Source organism: Neopelma chrysocephalum, unplaced genomic scaffold (genome assembly GCF_003984885.1).
Source record: "Neopelma chrysocephalum unplaced genomic scaffold, ASM398488v2 Primary Assembly neopelma1_84, whole genome shotgun sequence".
Lineage (NCBI taxonomy): Eukaryota > Metazoa > Chordata > Aves > Passeriformes > Pipridae > Neopelma > Neopelma chrysocephalum.
In genome coordinates, this window is record NW_020897746.1 from 8,572,253 (window position 1) to 8,592,193 (window position 19,941).

At 40.8% G+C, this 19,941-nt stretch overlaps 1 protein-coding gene across 2 annotated transcripts in view; it reads right to left on the reverse strand.

Moving 5' to 3' along the window:
* The window catches only part of SMURF2 (SMAD specific E3 ubiquitin protein ligase 2), a 58,540-nt gene that overhangs the window by 22,708 nt on the left and 15,891 nt on the right, over positions 1–19,941 (reverse strand). The window contains exons 1-5 of one of the 2 annotated variants that reach the window (XM_027692006.1): positions 15,107–15,352; positions 10,005–10,043; positions 8,296–8,404; positions 1,488–1,621; positions 1,262–1,327 (exon numbers count right to left, since the gene is read on the reverse strand). In XM_027692006.1, the coding sequence (XP_027547807.1) occupies positions 1,262–1,327; positions 1,488–1,621; positions 8,296–8,404; positions 10,005–10,043; positions 15,107–15,242 (484 nt within the window). In that variant the 5' untranslated portion in view covers positions 15,243–15,352. Of the gene's footprint in view, positions 1–1,261; positions 1,328–1,487; positions 1,622–8,295; positions 8,405–10,004; positions 10,044–15,106; positions 15,353–19,941 lie in introns of those variants that run through there. The other variant, XM_027692005.1, reaches the window with a different exon arrangement.

The following is a 19,941-nucleotide window of genomic DNA, read 5'->3' on the forward strand; positions in this document are numbered from 1 at the left end:
CAGCTCTCCTGTCAGCTGGGCTCAGTCCCCTCTCAAAAGCAACCCCACTAACAAAACCTCACCCACCCACCCTGGCTGCTCAGGGGACCAGAACACTGGAGCAAACCCAAAAAGCAAACCAAACCCACAACAGAACACACCCTACAAAAGAGGCTGGTTTATCCTCTACTCTTCTGTGCAAGCTCACATGGAAAATTTAACGCTCAAGAACACCCTGAAGTGTCAGCAATGCACTGACAATTCCACATTTCTACCACCATTTCACTCTCCTGTGCCATCACACTCTTATCTTAGTGCTGTGCAAGCCCTGGCAGATCAGATGAGACAGATGGATAAAGCAACATAAAGAGGGAAAGTCAGAGGTATTATTCAACAGAGCACTCTGAGGAAAGCAAACAAACGTACTGAAGCCCCTATTTGCTGGTTGATGTTTCAATGTTTTTACCTGGTTGACAAAAGTGCTGCTTGGATATCATTTGAATTATGAATTGAACATAAAACTGAGCATGAAAATTCACTTTCCTTTGCCCCATGTCTGAACGTTCTCATTAATACCTTGCTTTACGAAAATAAAGACCTTCCTTATCCTGACCAACTTTTGACTTAAGTGGCCTGTTAGAAACACTGCCTTCACAAAACTGAGAGTGCACCAGAATGTTCATGAAGTTTTTTGTGGATACTTGTTTTCCAATTTGCCACCTTCTTTTTAATTCTTAAGTTATGTGTTCACAGAATGACAAAGCCCAGCTCCTGAGGTTGGTGACAGACTTGTTAATAAGCCGTGAAAACACAAAATGAATTGACCAAGTCACCCCAGACAGCAATTCCCTCCTGTCACAGCAAGATGCTTCACCCTTTTCCAAGAAGCACAGGATTTGCTGAAGCTCTCAGTGGCCAGGGATTTTGCAGTCAGTTTTCCACAGGGAGTTCAGGCTCAAAATTTCACCATTCCTTACAGTGAAATTAAAAACTTTAAATAATTTTTTTATCATCTATAGTCTCATTTGCCCCAATACTTATTAAAATATTTTTGTTTGTTTTTTTTTTTTTTGGTGTGTGTGGTTTGAGCATTTTGGTTTGGATTTTGTTTGTGCTTTTTTTTTTTTTAAATTCTCTTCATACATACTTTCAGCCTGAGGTCCAAATGGCTCTGGCAGAAGACACTGAAGAATTCAATATAGAGAAGTGACATCTAGGAAGGGTTATTTCTACAGCTACCATTAAGCTCCAAGAGAATTAAAAGATAAAAACCTTTACTTACCTACTATCTGTCCTCTAACAGTATCATTGTCATTTGGCCCAAGCTTGCACAGATCCAACCTCTGATCTACAAAAGGAGGACACGAAGTGTAAATCATACAATAAAACACCACCACAAACTACCAAACCAGCTGGAACACAAAATCCAGCAAAAACTGTGTTTCTTCAAAAGTCTGTACATGCAAGTTTGGTCTGAAAGAGAAGAAACAAGTCTTTAGCTTACTTACAACCAGTGTCTTTAAGGCGGTTGATGGCGTTTGAAAGAAGCCTCACACAGCCCAGAAAACCAGCTCCCTGCTTTTTATGGATTTTCTTGTGATTCCACACACTGATTGTTATTGAATCCGACTTTCCAATATACCTGAAAAACGTGGGAAAACAGCCCTGTGAATGGCATTCACTGAATACTTGGACAAGGCTCCAGAAATCACCTTGGGGGGGAGGGGGGGAATTATCAACCACTCCATTAAAAATGTCACACAGGGCAAGAGAGAGCAAGTCATCTGCAGGTAAGATGTACACTTCATACTTGGATGGAAGCATGTCTTATGAAGGAGCTCACTGGAATACAGACTGGTCTGAAAGCCTGACTCTGGGAGGAGGCATTCAGGTGACCCAAAGTCTGTGAAATCTGGCTAAAACAGCAACCCAGCAGCTGAGGGCTGGCCCTGACACAGCTCTCCAAGCAGCTACAAACATGCTCAGCCTCATGCCCCTGCTCAGCCCCACCCCAGGGGATGGAATGCTCGTGGCAGCAGGGTCTGGGAGCAGTGGGAGCAAGGACAGCAGCCCAACACCGGGACAGCAGCTCAGCATCCTCCTGCAGCACTTCAGGGGCTGCTCTTCCAACCCCCAGGGAAGCACCACCCTCCATCAGAGCCCTTCTGAGCACCCAGGAAAAACACAGGGCAAACCCGGGGCCACACCTGCAGCTCCCAAAGCTCTGGGGGGCTGATTTACTGTGAGCAATGTATGCTTGTGACATACATCACATATTAGGACCATGCCAAAAGGTTTTAGCTGACATGTGCCACATTTCCCCCTTGCCTCTGTTCACACGGGACTGACTCCTCACAGCATTCCCACGGCAGAACCTGGATCTGCATCCCACTGGCCTGGGAAAACCTGGACACTGCAGGCTGGTTTATTTGTGCTTTTTTTTTTTTGTTTGAAGCTTTGTTCTTCGGAGGCAATTACGTTTGTGAGCTAGTTTTTGTTTTCAAAACTTCCAGAGGACAATTTCAAAACACTCCAGATAAATCAGCAATCGCCAATACTGAATTATTACAGTTGTTTCAAGTTGAGGGAAATGAATTTGTAACTGTGGCTTAGATCCCAAGAACTGCTTGTAGTTCTCCCTTCCCAGACCACAAATTCTGGCCTTAGTTTAGTTCCAAGTGCTTTTTTTTGTTTGTTTTTAGATGAAAAGTGATCAAACTCACTCAACCCATGTCTAAATACATCTCCCCATTGACTGTGGCTTTACTGGCTTGAAAGCATCTTAATGTTTTCAGAAAGATAGAAATGATACTGTCAAGGTTGGCAAACCAAATAATTGAACTAACTGTCATGGCTTAAAATTCCAGCTGTGATCAGGTTAACACTTCTCCCATTTTTCCTTTTCCAAAAAGCAGAACTTTGACAACTTCTTTTTCCCCCACCTGCAGAGACGGACCGACCCAAGGAGACAGAAAAGCCTGAAGGTTTCAAAGAACCACTGCACATTTAAACAACAACAACAACAACAAAAAAAAACCCAGCACCCAAACAAAACACAAGCTTCATATAAAAAAACCCCAAGTTTTTTGAATGGTAAACTGATTGCACAATATAGGTCAGATTTTTGGCCTCACAACCTTGACAATGCCAATTTTGCATAAAGAAACGAGATGAGGATGGGGAGTCACGTGCACAGTTGCAGTCTACAATGTTTTATGTACTTAAAATAAATTCTTATGAGAACAAATTAGGTGCACTTAAAAACAGAGACTTATCATGACCTGTCTTGAATTTTCCAGTTTTCCTTGTTGCTTTAAGAAAGTCAAAGGTAGATGGTTAAACACAATTTCATAACAGAGCAGTTTGAATAATACGTAGAACAGCTGAATACACAACACAGTTTCCAAGAATTCCTGTTTCAGGGTGAGGTTCCCATGGTTGGGATGCAGGGAATTGCCATCCACACCAAACAGGTGAGGACTCCATATCCTACTATAACCTACTCTGATTTTTGCATCCTAAAACCTGGTTAGTTCACATATTTAAAGGAAATAAGCAACACAAGCTGTCTTTTTCAAATAAAAATGTCTTTTATATATATATATATATATATATATAAAGGAAGAAAAGAAATAGTTAAGTAACTTCTAGTTGGCTTTATAGCAAAATAATCTACATTTCTGCATAATTTCAGCCATGAAAACCCATGGTTGCATTTGGAGAGTGACAGTAGGACAAGCTGAAGTTTCCAATTCATTTGGTGGATAAGTTACATTTGTTTTACATCATCTGGCAATAAAGTTCCAACATAAAAGCCTCAGCTAGGAATTTTATTTTTGATTAAAAAAGAATGTTCCAAAAAATAAAAGTGCAACAAACCAAACCAGAAACAAAAACCACACCCCCCCACTTTATTGGATGACTCTCTCTTCCTCCTCATAATTAAAGTTTCTGGAGCTTATTTTTCTTTTTTTTTCCTCTGCCCTATCAGCAATTTCTATTTCACAGCTTGAGTGCTTCAACAGAGATAACAGCATTAGTATTAATGAAGTGAAAACATAGAAATTCAATTTCCATAGACATTTTCTTAACTTCTATACTTTCTGAATCTGTAAAATTAAGGCTCTGGATAAGAACTGCATGTTCAGAAATTTCAATTTCCCTACTCTTAGCACTTCCACTTCTAAAAAAAAATATCAAGTACATGCCATACTGGAAACCTCTAAAGTGTTTTAATAAAATTTAAAACACAGGGGCAATTGTTATTTTTCCTAAACAAGATTCTCTTTGCCAAGGTGCTGTTTCCTTCTGAGCCAATACACCACTCAGGAAGGTTTGAGATCAAGTGGCTTTTCATCCCCATGGCATTGTATCCACTTTTCCTGAAGAGCTCAGCTCACTGGAGAAATGTGGAATGAAGAAAGTGGAAAAAACATATTCCTGAAAAAAACGCACCATCAAGAGGTATGAACTCAGAGCTGGAAGCCAGAAATTCTCTATTTCTAATCCATCCTAATTTTTCCTCTTTTCCTTTACCCTCATCTCTGGCAGCAGCTGGAGGGTGTTGGAGCTCTGGGATGGTCACAAGAGAACCTGGGGCTTAGGCAGGAGCAGAAGGCAAAGCTGCTGCACATGGAGCTGTTTGATGGCTCTTTTGGAGTCTAATCCAGGCTGGGATTGTCTAATCCAGGCTGGGATTGTCCAACCCAGCACTAAGGAGAGCTGTTGCCTTCTCTCCCTGAGAAAAATCCAGGATCATCAGCAATAACTGGGCAAAGTTGGAAAACTGAGGGGAAAAAAGCAATTCTGCCAGGGCAGCACAACATCCTGAGGCTGTGAAGGCACCACAGAGCACCAGAACCTTCAGTGAGGAGATTTTGGGAAGAGGAGGAGTCAGCAGTGGAAGTTGGGTGAGGTTACACCTGACAGGTACCACAAAGGAGAGCAACAAGTCCATGCTGGAGCCTGGGGGTGAGGGTTAGAAGGGCACAGAGTAAAGATGGGACCAGGACTTGGTTTTGGTGGAGATCACGGAACAAACATCTTTTAGAGGTAAATACATGATGTGATTTGCTGGGCCTTAAGGGCAGAGGTGAGCTGGGAAGGCTGCAGGAGAGATCAGGCTATCACTGAACAGAAGGGGAAGGAAGAGAAAAAGGGGATTTGCTCAGTTTCTGATCTGCTGGTTTAGGTAGTTTAGCTCTGAATGCAAGAAAGTCTGTAAATGTGTTAAACCTGGTTATCCCAAAGCTTTGAGGAAAGGCCTGAGCACAATTGGGAAAACACAAACAAGACTGAAAATAAGGAAGGGGAATACATCCAGGGCAAGCATGGTATTTTCCTGACATTAAACTACATCCAGACAGCAACTATTTGGCAATTTCTTTCTGGAAAGCCTCCCAGATTCCCCCCCTCCACACACACCCATCGAGGCTGGAGAATCCAAGCAACTAATCCAACCACTTCCTTTCACACCAAGATCTGAATTAAGAACCACGTTAGGCAAAAGCCAACCCTTTTTTGCTCTTTACAACACTGCAGAAGTGTTTAAAAAAAAATTCTCATACAATAGAACACCTATTCTGCTGAATCAGGTTAGCAAGTCACAAAATTCCATGGGAATTAGCAACTTAACTCTGACATTATTGCATAAATATATCCCAGCAGCTCCACCTGACTGTGCCATTGGCATCTGCCACCACATGACAGATGAGGCTGTTAACTAGCAGCATGTTAACCTGCTAAAAATTCCAGGCTGGGGACACTTCAATCAGCCCAACACAGTGGCAGAGACTGGTGTTCCCATGCAATGCTGTGTTGTGAAGGAAAACATTAAAACATTTAAAATCCCTGTTATTTTCAAAGAATAAGAAGAAAGACTTAAGTCCTGTAGTCCCTGAGGTTTGTTGTGAGGTGCTTTGCAGTAGGATGGTTACTATCCCTTTTTCCCCCCCAAAATAAAGGTTAATTATCTTAATATCTGGTGCAGATGAGAAGCTGAGACCTTACACTGGGTATATCACACAAAAAGTTACCTTAAGATAAAAGCCAGGCAGTGAGTTGTTGTACCAAAGAGATCTCAACTTTTACTGCTGTTTTAACTGGAATAACAGGCAAGACTATAGAAAGGGTTAAATGATAATGAAGAAAATTTGGAGAGGGAAAGCATTATTTTCAAATTACAAGGCCTGACATAACTTTTACTTTGGATTAGAAATGTTGGATATACTTCTGTCACCAGGGAATTCAACAGTCAGAATCAAGCAAAGTAGTTTTCCCTACATGACAAGTAATTTATATTGGAAATAATACACTAATTAAACAAAATCTAATTTTTAAGGGATGTTCTTCCCCGAACAAGAAAATAAAAAAAAAAACACCACCCACAAAAAATATTTCATGCAGGTCTAAATTCCTTCAGACAATCCAGCAAGAGATGTCCCAAATCTGCCTGAGGAGAACATTCTGCCAAAAACCCCATTGCTATCTCTGCTTTTTATAATGCAATCACAGTCTCACTCCAATGCTGAGACAACTACAGGATCCAGATACAACCACAGCTTGTTCTGTAAAACAACCTAAAAATACCTTCTGTTCATCCCTCCTTAAAAATCATAACCAGAAAGGAATTTTTTTCTAAAGATTTTACTATTTTTTTCCATTCCTCTGGTTGCACATCAACATCCTCCCTCATTTCCCATGTCCTCTGCTCCTTAGTTTCTCCAGGAGGGAATCAAATCACTCGCCCATGGAGCACTGAGCATCCCTTACAACCCATCCCAGTCAAATCCACTGTCCCACAGCACTCCAAACACCCAGACAGGACTGGCAGATCCTTGGGAAGACACAGGGAATCACTGACATTCCCAACAGAGTTCTGGAGCAGATTAACTCCACACCATGCCCATCATTCCTTGGGCAGGAGTATCCCTTCCCAGCTGGACAAAGGTTACAGAGGGATTTACACTCAGCCACGTTGGCAGCACTTCCCACCTTTTATCCCTGTAAAGCTGGGCATTAATGCTCATTAATGGACCCACCTAACTAAAAACCAGTCAAAGCCTGTGCTCCCATTTCAGGCCTTTTTCCTTGGCTCTGGACTGACCTTTGGAGAGGACACGGAAGGGCAGAGGTCTGAAATCTCCATTCTATACCAATCAACATTAAAAAAATCAAAATAACTTCGGATTTTTTAAATATAAAGATCCATTCCTTACACATGAACTTAAAACTTGTTTTATATCCATTTTTCTAATGAATATGAATTACAGTCTCACATGCAGAACCCAAACTAACTTTGGACAATAAAACTATAATTCTATTATTTCACTAAACTGCCATGATATTTTGTTAAGCAGTAATGAAAATGTTCTGTATCCTGCACATTATGAACAATGACTTCACATATCTAGTCTTGGATATTCAAATAAAGACTTTGAACCAGGCCTTCCACGTTCTGCTGAGAGACCTATCGAGCTGCTCTTCTTCACTTGGAAAAGGAGGGACAAGAAATTCTCTGTGCACAAATAATTGATCTGCTGCAGGTTTGGTGATGGCCAAAGCTCACATAAATATGCTCAAACAGTTTCTAATAATACAGGGTAGGGAATGGAGCCAGGGGAATAAAGTCAGAGATCAGAACAGGAGAATATAATGAATTAAACCAGTTCAATTCTCTTCCTCATCTTCCACCCCAAGAAAAAAGATAAAGAATAAAAGACTAAAAGACAGGGAAAATAAAGCATCCACAAAGAGACCTACATAAAAATAAAAGCTTTAATAACTTGTATTATACAGAATATCCTATGCTTTAGAAAGACAGAGGAAAACCAGGACATGTACATGGTACATGCCATACTGATTATATTGCTCAGAAGCACCCAAAGGTGCTCAAGGGATGGTAACAACAATTCCTGGTGAGAAGAACATTTAGGACAGAAAATGATAGAAGGGGAAACTGATACACAGAGAAAAAGACACTGTAGCACCACAACAGACAAAAACAGCACCAAGAGAAGAGGGAAACATTGTCAATTATTTGCTTCATTTTACAGAAGTGTTAACATGAAAATATTACAATGAAATAACGCTGTGGTACACGTGAAGCGTGCTGCAGAAATCACCACTAGGAAAACAAATGTGGGGTTCAGATTTCAAAATGAGAAAGTGGAATTTTGATACATATATTTTTCACTCCAACTAATAAACCCTGGGATCCTTCCCAGGGACACAGGACAGTTCTATGAACATCTGACAGTGTCTGGGTACTTTAGAGGATTTCACTTCAAACCTTTGGTTATCACTGTTACCACCTACAGGTCATAATGCTGATTCCATTTGGGATCAAGTGTATTCTTCACAGTATCTGTAGAATGGCATTGGCCAGATCCATCCACCACAACCTTGGCAAAGGGATCAGGAAGTCCTGAGGGGAGGAAAAGAAAAAAAAAAAAGAAAAAACTGGCAAATGGCTCAGGATGCTTTGAAGACCTGCATCACTGCACAATTCACTTTTTAATCTCTTATTTCAAGTTGCCTTTTATTCATAAATGAGCACCATATTTAATGAATGGGAACAACATGACATATTAGGTACAGGGAATGGTAAATTAGCAGATTATTTCACTGATGTGGACCAAGAAAAAGTTGTCTGAGTCAAACACATTGGGGGAAAAAATCTGAACATCTTAAATCTTCCTAATTCAGAGGTGAGTAAAATCTCGGTATACAAAGAAGTCAGCCAAAGGCAGAGAAAACAGATTTACATTCTTTCTGTGTTTAAGATTAACCACAACTACAGTTTTGGCTGATATTGGTATTACAGAAAATTGCCTGTAACAGGTTATTGTTGCTTTTGAGGTGCACTTGGTTTCCTGCTAAGCTTTCTGCTTCATTGTCTGCCAGCTCTGCACCTCAGAAACACCCAACACAAGTCCAGGTGAACAGCAAAAATCAGTGCTAAGATGGTGCTGCCCAGCTGGGCATGGAAAAGCAGCAGGAGCAGCTCAGAATCAGCACAACCAACTGATGGATTCTATCCAGGGATTCACTGACCCCAAGGATGGTCCCACCACTGCTGCCCCCAGGTCAGGCCATCCTGTCCCTTCTCCCTCTCATCCTAATTCCTGCCCTCACCCCAGTGCTCCGTGACTCAGCTGGGGGAGCTGAGGTGGGGAAACAATAATCACATTTGCTGTAGAGCAATTTAGGCCCAGTTCCAGTTCCTCAGGTGACTCAGGTGGAGCTGGGCAGGACAAGTGCCAGGGAAAGCACGTGGGATAAAGACAAGGCACGTCGGGAAGGGGAGGAACAGGACCTTGGGATCTGTGTTTCAGCACTCAAGAGCATCACAGAGCTCAAATCTTGAGTTGGTTTGGTTTCATTTTCAGGCACCATTAAACTGTTAAACACTCAATACAATCAATACAGAAATTCAGATCAAAGACAAGTATCACAAATCACTGTATCATCCCCTCTCCAAGTTGTTTCCCAAGCTCAGGTCTGCTGTTTGGGATTCCTCCTGCTCCCAGGTGATCTGTGTGTGCAGACACAGAAAATAACATTCCTTTCTGCCTCCTTCATCTACTTCTTAGCACTTCTTTCAAAACATTATTAAAATTAATTAAAATATAATTTCAGAGTAGCTTGGTATTATGAGGTGATTATTAATAATTAAGAAGCACATCTGTTTGCTTGACAAAAAGTTCTTACATGAAAAACATTTTAATAAATATATGACACTAATTGAAAAACATGTCATTTGCCTGAGTGGGTACATTTGTTTCCCACTCCCATAAAACCAGAGAGAGTGTGTCAGTGTTTTAATTATTATTATGAATCTGATGAGTGTCACTTCAGAAAAAATTAGAAGCCCTGAAATAAAACAGTGTGAAAACATCAAAGCCCTCACCCCCCTTATTGCAAATATCTTAATACAATGATCATGTGCAAACACTGGGCTACAGCACCTGCATAATATTTATCCCATCTATAAATAAATGTATAAAACTTTAACAGCTACTTACGGAAAAAATCCTTTTTCACCAGGTTTTTTGCACACAGTACTGCAAGAAAAACAGAAATACAAAATTAACTTACTGGCTGCCAACTTGAAAAGAAGTTACTTCACCTGTCCAGCATTCCAGAAAATCCTGCTCAAAATAAAATGAATATAAGCGAAAACTGTGCTCCTTCATCATTTATATTGTTCTACAGCCCAGCAAAAGCTTCCCTGATCATAAAAAGGAGAGTATTAGGCAGCCAATGCTTTTCTGTTATCCTGCATGGTAATAAATAAAAGGTTTTACCTGAAAAACATGTGGGTGGAGCAGACTAACTTCTAAGGCCAGAGTTTTGATGGTTCCAAAGATATCTTTTATTTGTAGAAGTTGATAATTGTTTCAGGCTTTTTTTTTTTTTTGGTTTGTTTTGCTTTAAAAGGGGAAGAACATTTGCATTTGTCAACCAAAAATACCAAGGGGAAAACCATCTCCTATGAGAATAAATTTAAATAAACAAATAAATAAATAAAAGGTCAAAGGGGACAACTTTCATATGAAGATGCCAAGGCACACAATGAAACCTTCTCCTCACAAACTGCAATACTGTTCAAGGCTTATCTATTATCACAGGTTTAATAAGCAGGAAATATTAGATTCCCCTGTGAAACATTAAAATATTTACTGATAACACAAAAGGATTCTTGGGGATTGAGTAAAAGCACAAATTCCCACAGCCAGTACAAAAAAAATTAAAAACAGGGGAGGGGGGAGAGATATTTGGTTGGAACTGATACTGCAGGAGGCTCCTCGCTGTTCAATTCCCTGGGATGTTTTTCCTATGAGGTCGCCAATATTTATGACTGCCAGGAAATGCAAAGACAGAAAAGTGCATCCAATAATCCCATCCCAAAGACATCACCTAAAACCGAACAGAATTGGCCCTGCTTTCCCCCCCAGAGTATCCCCACACTGATCCTGAAGGGCTCCTCATTCCCTAATTTCTTTTGCAGTATCCGAGTGAAAGCAGGCAGAGGTAGTCCATGAACATTCCCATGTGGATTTTTCCACGGTCAGGGCACAGAATCACCACCCTGAACACTCTGAATCAATGGAATTCATGTTTTCCCCATTTTTATCTCCATAAAGACATAGATTTTAACGGAACTTTTTTCCCCACGGGAATTCAGCACTGTAAAATCCAGCTACGACTCCGCTCAGGTCCGAGGAGTTTGGATCCTCCAGTCAAAACAGAAGGTGACACCTATTAATGGCTGCAGGTAGTCACAGAACCATCTCCTCACACTGACATATTCCACAGGAAAGGCACACACAAGTTCCCAGGAACTTTGATTCAAGGGGTTGCTAACAATAACACCAGGGAAAAAAATTGCCTGGTTCCAGGTTGTCAGCTGTTGGGTTGTTTTAAAGATGATAAAAGTAATAAATAGAATTTCTCTCCATTCAGCAGCAGGGCTCCATTTAAAGGATTTCCACCCAATAATTCCAAACAGTCAACAGTAGTAAAATACTAATAGAGAGCCAAATGTTTTAGGTATTTCTGATACCTGCAGTTCAAGCACATGTAGAAAAGACTGTCACATCTACTCCACAGAACATTCCAATGAAGTCCTTAGGATGATGTAATAAAAATGCACAGTTACTAAAGAATTCCATGTGTCCAGCAATTTAAAGTCTACTCTATTCATACCATTGAGAACAACTTAAATGTATTTGAAGAAACAGATAATAAGACAAACCTAGCAAACTGCTTTTGCACCTCTTGAAGATTTAATTACAAGAATAATCCTCAGCCTGAGAATCACCTGCCCAAGAATTGCAAGAGGTTACTGCTCACCAGCCACCTTTCAGGAAGTGGTGAAAAACTTCGAGTAAAACAGATGCTTATATAAATGGCCCCCTTTTTTTAAACATCTAAAAAAGATATAATTACTGTCACAATTTCAACCATTACAAGTAATGGGAAGTGTCACCTGAAGGTGAAGGCTTTAAATCCAATAGTTAAGGTCAAAATTCATCCATAGCACAGTGAGCCATACAGGGTGCTCCTGGGACTGTATAATGTCCAAGACAAAAGAGGTTTGACTAATCTTTTGAGAGACAAATTGCAATGTTAACTAATTACAACACTCCTTTTCAAAAGTAAAGCAAGCCTGCCAGTGCAGTTTAACCCAAGTCCCATTTTTATAAGATCAGGCACATGCACAGCACACAGACTAATAACTGCTCCCCCAGCAATTAGCCAGGAGTGAACAAACTAATATTTTTGGCTCAAGATTTCCCTCTCTAGTAACCACATTTAAGGAAAGTCAGATGTCAGCTCACTCTGGCTTTGTCAGGTTAACAAAACAGGAGAGATGCTGAGAAGCCTTCCATTAACAACACCCTCTGTGCCAGGTATTTTAGGTGAAAAAGCCCAGGTCCCAGCTCAGTTTTAAGTGAAACAATCTCCTTCCACACACAGAGCTCTAATCTAGCTCAGGACTTTTTTTTGCACAACGCTGGTGGGAAAAGCACCAGAGTTTCTGCTCCACTTTTCTAACAGTTTCAACACCGTATTTCAACCTATTCTGAATATTCTGATAACCCACTGATTAATAGTTCCTTGAGAATAAAAACTAAGGAAGTTTGGCTTCCTATGGATTTATGTTTTATGGTTGACTGAGAGCTATAGCTGAGGCTTTTCCCAGCGGTCAGACAGACACTCTCCCACACAGACCCTCCCGTGCTCCAGCAACTCGGGATCTCCTGCTGCAGCTTTTTCCTCTCCCTCCAGGTCACTGCCTGGGTCTCCTCTTTATCCAGGCAATGATTCTCAGAAAACTCATGGGACTTCATTATCTCTGAGTCCTCCATCCTATGCTCCATTTGAGCTAAAGATTCAAAAACCAGAAAGAACCACAAGGAGATTTATTTCCCTGGACAAAGCCAAGTTAAAACGCTGATGGTTCTGGACCCAACCCACGTCATTACGAGATCTACCAGAACGGGTCCTCCAGAGGCACAAGGGCACAGGAGGGGGTTATTTGTTATTTGTACGTGCTTGTTTTAAGGCACTTTTTACTGAAACTATTTTAAAACAAGAAGTTCAGCTGTTTAAACTTGCACTGGAACTAGAACAGGAATCAATGGCTGGATACACTGGCTCGGGAAAAAAAGAGGGGGGAGTGTTGTGTCATAAGTGCATCATCAAATGACATTAATGGCTTCTAGCACACATCTGTAGATAAAGTATTTATTACAGGGTATCAGTGAGTCAGTGGATAGTTATGTTTTGTGTTTATTACAGACTTCCTGGGTAGTCTACAGACAGGAGAACATTAATATTCCAATATGAAGGAACAATACATACGTGCCAAGACAAACAGCACATCAATTGTACATACTATACATACATTAAATATCTTTTTATCGTGCTTTATGATCTCATTCTAACATATGCTACTCAGGTCAGCTCACAGAAACTTGAAAAGAGCATTATATTATAAGCTACCCAGTCTCCTTCTGTGACAGCTTTGCTACAAAACACTCAAAAATAGGAATTAAGTGAATTGCGTTTGCCAATTTCCTTTTTCTGATTTATTACTCCAGTGACTGACAAAGAACGGTTTACTGAAAAGTTATTTAACTATTGCAAGTAAATGTAAAATATTCCACATCCCCAACCTCCTGCAATCTATGTGTTAGCTATCAAAATTTACATGCAATTACAGGGGGGTGTGTGAATAATTAGTTAAACCCACATAAAAAATGACAGGAGCTATGAATATTCAAAAGGTGAATTTTACAGAAAGATAAATATTTCTCTCATTTTCTGAACTCTTCTTATTCTTTTTGAAGAACTCTTGTTACAACTGTTTTCTACTTTGGAATCATTTTTATAGAAAAATCAAACTTTTAACAACATCAAGCTGTTGTTGTGGAAGGCATCCTATGTTATACATCACCACTATTTTATGTCAGTATTAAAAAGTATGTTTATTGCAGAGCAGTAAGTATATCAATAACACCATGTCTCTTGATTTATGACAAATGACCAGGTCTAAATGTGCTTGAGGTAGGAGCACCTCAGGGCTACAGCTGTAGCCAAGCACAATAGAAATATACTGAGTTTAAAATTCCTGTGTTAAAAAATAACATTGCTTGAGCCATCTCAAGTAAATAATTTTTAAATGTGTATATTTGAGACACGATCGGTGAAAGGTAATGGGAAGACAGGTAAGAAAACAAAAAGCAATCAGAAATGTCCACGGAAACGAGCACAGAAGGAAACCCATAATCAAGATATTTAAAATTACATGACTTCACAGGAAACCCCCCATCCCATGTCAGCCATCCATAAGAACCACCACTGTGTCAACAGCCAACCCTGAGGTTCCAGGGAAGGAAAGGACTCGCTCCAAAGCTAAGATTATGTTTACTAATCTTCTGGCTTTCCACGTGTCATCACCACAGAAGAACAAGCTCAGCCTTCCCAACCCAACCAACAGTTTTGACGTTATAATTCCTGTTGGTTTTTTTTCTTTCCCCCCAGGGTTTTTCTCCCAGAAGAAGTGCTTGTTCCAGAACATATGTAACACATGGGAGAGCGAGCAGAAGGACAGGCTGCCTATCAGTTTTTACCACAATAGCTCACTTGGATGACAAATCTTTCTCCCCCTACAGAAAGAGCATCTTTTAAGGAAAGCCATTAGTGCTGGGTTTGTGATCAGATCCCAGTTGTTTGCATGTTCTGTGCAGTGCAATACAATCACTGAAATCGGTCCCAGCTGTAGAAACACAATGCTGTGCTGTTGCTAATGTGTGTTGTACTGATAATGAATGGTCGTCTATGCTTTAATCTGAATAAAGCTCCCAACTGCTCTGCCTCTCCTTGCCAAAAATTCCCCTTCCTCCTCCAGACTGTGGTTGCATTCCAATTACACTGCTGATTGGAATGAGCCTGCTTGGGGGAGGGAGAGGGAGGGAGGCAAATGAAGGCACACACACACCCCTCCTGCCTTCAGAGGGTGCCCCTGGGACCCAGAAACCACTCGGGTGTTTGTACCTATGGCTGACACAACGGACTTTTCCCCACATTGTGCAAAACTCTTTGTAAATTCGCTTATTTCTCACAGAAAAGCATTTGTGACAGGCGCAGGTTCCAGCAGGATGGCTCAATACTTGAAACGTTTCGAACGCATTCCTACTGGTTTCTTCCATTGTTGGCACGCTCCAGAGAAACTTATATTTTTCTGCTTGCATTCCCTCCTTGGACCTGCCTGAATTCCCACATGGGAAGATATAAAACAGGAGGTCTTCAACTGCTCATCGAACAAAGAGCTGTAAATAACACCACACGGATTTGCAAATCCAGCTGTTGAGGTAATAACTTCCTCAATTAAGGTTTTGAAATAAAATTGTTTATCCCAACTATTCACATTAAGTTTTATTTTACAATTAATCTCTCTGAGGATTTTTTGAAAAATTTTTTTAAGGTTTCATTTCCTTAGAAAGGTGCTTTTTCTGCAGATGAACAGAACAAGCGACAGGACGCAATCGTAAACTAAAGTTTACTTTCACTTAATGAAATTCCTGCATTTTGGAAGATTGCAATGGATTATCGTCAAGAAGGGGCACACAAAGACAGGTAAACTTAACAAATACGTGTTTTACAGGTGTGCAGGGGTTTGAGTAAAGAAGGGTTTGCAGCATGAAACGGGTCAGAACGCAGCAGCTGAGCGTTATTCCAACCAGGATGGGTTTCATGTTGCACCCCCCAGGAACGGGGCTGCAGCTGTTCCTCCCTCCAAGCAGGTCCACAATCCCAGGGATGCCAAGGTAGAGCAGGAAGCTGAACTGGCTTAACAGAAAATTAACCTTCTGGGGAGATGGATTAGTTGGCCATTGGCTCCAAGAGCTGCCTGACTTCCCCTGCAGTCACACCATCCCTAAAGCTGTGCAGCTGCGGAAGAGGGAGGATCAGCCACTCTGCCCTTCTGATGGCAACACACAGTTCCACTGGAGAGGTGCACCCCATACCTTTACAGAGTTTTTCAGCTCTAAAAACTAAGTACACCCCCCAATATTTTCATTTTAATACAGACTGACAGTTTTTCCTCTTGCCTCTGTTTGGATTTTGCCCCCAGGACACCAAAATAACTGGCTAACACCCCTCGGGTTTTCAGAGACATCTCTGATTTCTAATCCTCTTTCAGAAACACAATCTTCACCTTAAACATTCGGGTTTTCTATTTCCCAAAGAGCAGAGTTAAACCACAAAAAAAGCATTTCTCTTGCAAGTGTACATGCAACTGCTGCCAGGCTGCTCTGTTTTAGGGACAGCTGCTCTTCCCAAGGCTCCCAAAGCACCAGAAATTCGGAATAACCCAATGAGCTCTAAACTGGAGTCAGTACAAAACACATGCACAGAGGCTGGATGTGAATTAGGAACTGCACAACATAATCCTTTCTGTCCCTGTGCTGTGGGAGTCAGGACAACTTGGAAGGGATGGCAACTTCTCCAACAGGCACAGCCACCTCACAGGTACATTCAGACCTCACAGTGGCAGGAAACAAATTTCTAATTCTCTTTCAGAATTATACACCCCGTTTAAACCTAATGCAAATTTAGAATCGTGTACTAATTCTACTAAGAATATGTGTTAGAACAATTCAAAAGCACTAATGGATTTTTAAAGTGCTATTTAATACTAACACATAAGGTTGGAAAAAAGTATTCAAACACTGGTTGTAAGTGACATATAAAAGCATCACTGCTAGGCTTATGTCTAAACATAAGGTAGAGAGCTTTAAAATAAACTCTATTAAGACATGCATTAGGATAAACATAGTACTAGAAAAGAACTTTTAACAAGAATTTCCTTTAATAATGGTTAAAATTCTAAATTGTCCCATAAACACATTTCTGTAAGTTCAACTTCAACACAAGCCAGACACTAAATCCTTAATATACTGCATGTAAAATGAAACCCATTTCCAAGGATCACATGCACCTGCTTATAAGCATTGTCAGCTAGAAATCTGTGTCTCAACAAACCAAGATTATTCCTCTGGGACTAAACAAACAAAACCACAATAACCTGCATTCAAACAGCAACATGGATATCCAGAAGTGACAAATGCCTCAATAACACAATATCATTTAAACCACTGCAAAATATGCCAGAAACTAACATAGCAACAGCACATTTTTTCTTTCCAACAGATTCACTCCATTAAATTCCGCCTGTAAGAACAGGTTGTGCTTTGAGTAGATTTAGAATTCTAGACCCTTATCACTTCCATGGGATACAAGTCACAGGGATTAAAATTCCAAATGAAACCACCACGCATTTCTCAGGTTCACAAAGATGCACTGCACCACTGAATGGAAATGGTTAAGCCAATAAATCATTCATCTCATGCAAGAATAAAATTCTGGGGCAGAGTCTCCAAGGCTCTTTTAAATTCCCGTAAGGAAGGACGACACGGCAGCGACTCCAGACTCCAACAGTCTGTGCCGGGGACGTCTCAGGGACTCGTGGCCGGGGCCAGATGGAGCCTGCCTGGATTTGCCATGTTTAGACTCCTGCTTTTACATCACCATGTCTACTTCACAGTATTGTTTTACTGTAAACAAAAGGCTTCCTTTTCCACTTCTCCTCCCTTACTCCACTCCAAGCCAAAAGTAAAACAAAACCCCCAGTCCCCCCCACGCCATTGAATTCCTCCTCCCAGCCACTCGTGCATTCCCATTTCCCAGGTTCACCCGGCGATGGGCTCGGTGCCACACACGTCACCCTCCCTATTCATGTGTCCAGGGTGTCTGACACGCCTGGCAAGAGGTAAAGGCAAGAAATTATGCTGCCACTTGTGCAGTGAAGGTAGCAAATCCTCCCAGGAAGGTCTGCAAGGCTCTTTTCTGGAGATTCACGTTTGAAGCAGTTAAATTGAATAAGTAGGTGCAAAAATAGTTGGGTTTGGTTGGGTTTTTTTTAGCTATATTATGTTCACATTACAGGTGAATGATACAGGATAAACCATTCCCATCAGGACTCTGTGTAAATTAGGGTTTCAGCCACAGTTCAGTGAGAAAGAAGCAGAAGTAACACGTGGGAAACTTAAAGAAAACAAAGGCTATTGGGAATATTTGCATTTCCTGGTTCAGCGTGGATGGAGCCTCTCAGACCAGCCAGGATGTTTCTAATGCATAACTTTCATACACTAGAAATTCCATTTCATTTCTCCACCCTACTCCAAAAGGGCCTAACCCTCCCATCTCACCCATTTTTCAACATCTGAAAAACCACTACTGTGCCATGAAGTCATCACCAGACATCACTCACAGAGACCAGGCTGATCAACTGGGCTGGGGGGAACAACACAGCTTTAAATCAACAGCCATTAGAAGACTTTCAAAGCAAGAGTCAGCAGTCAAGGATCAATTTTCAGACCAATTTCAAATATATCCCTTCTGTTTCTCACACTGGTAGCAAGTATAAAATTGTATTCCAGTAAACAAAATCAGGATGGGAAACAAATCCATTACAGATAAAAGAACCCACCCGCTTTGCTGTTATATTTGCTGTACCATTCTCAATTTTTTCACCCTCCTGCAGTATTAAATACATAGTCCATTAAAAAAGCTTTAATTTAAAGTAACATTATCAAGATTAACTAATCTCAAACCTGCAGAGGGGGTTATTATATTCAAGTGTCAGTAAAGCAAACTCCAATACAAGCATTAACTCAATTATCCAGGAAATACAGGAATTAAATAGTTTTGAAGAGCTCAGGCAAAGAAAAGGGGGTTATTCATCTCAAACCCTTAGAATCATTGTTCTTAAAATCTTACCTCAGTCCTTAAAGACTTGTTTGCAATCCCAGCAGTCAAATTTTAACCAAAACAGAAGCGACCAATCCAGAATTACCAACTTGCAAAATACTTAGAGAGCACAGGATCCTTCCTCTGATGGGTAAAAAATAATGTAACATGGAAATCTGCCCTTGTATTTCTTAATTTCTTTTGACAGGAACAGGAGTTGGGGGGGAAAAGCTAAGGGGAGAAACAAATTCTAGCTCTGCCTGATGTGTTTCTGGAAACGTGCTGGGAAAAAACATGACAACAAGGATCAGAGCCCTCGGATTTGTTTCATTGCAGTAAAACTCTCCACCCTCTGAATGAGCTGGAGTAGAGACACCAACAAAAGAAATCCATGATCTAATTACCAACCAGACAAAAATGCCCTGGATTTCAAAAAGGGCTCAGACAAGAGGCACCTGCAGCTCAGTCGGACTCCTGGGTGCCCGGGATTGTGGATCCCAGCGGCGTTCCAGGAGCGCTGCCATCCCTGCCAGGACACAGCCACACGCCTCGTTTACACCAGGAAATCTCCAAGCTCTGTCTCTGCTGCAGACATGATCCTTGGGGAACGCCACTGCTTTACTGGGAAGAGGCAAAAGGAAAAGAACTAGGAAAAAAAAAAGCCCCCCAAAAGCACGCACATCATTTACCCTCCCCGAGTAATTCCCACTCCTCAGCAGAATGTTGTAAATATTGGTTTTGTCATACTAACAAAAGGATTATCAGCTGCTTTGTAAGGAAAACACGACAACAGCTAAAGTGAGAACTTTTGTTAGGGAAAAAAATTAATTCTGGCGTTTCAAATCTGTAACTTGAATTATTTCAGTAATTTAAAAAAATAGTTCCTTAATAAATAAAACTTAAAGAGTTCACAAGGATCATGATTTTGATAGTATCACTAGTACAAATCACTAATTCAGCATCTGCCCTTAATCTAAACTCCCAGTTCAGCACAATTTACACACCTGAGGTACTCAAATCATGTTCTGTGGGGCAATACAGATGAGTGATGGACTCTTACATCCTCCTGCAGGAGCACCAATATCCACCTCAGACATTCTGTCTCCTCACTAATATGTGGATCCTGCCTTTTTCTCA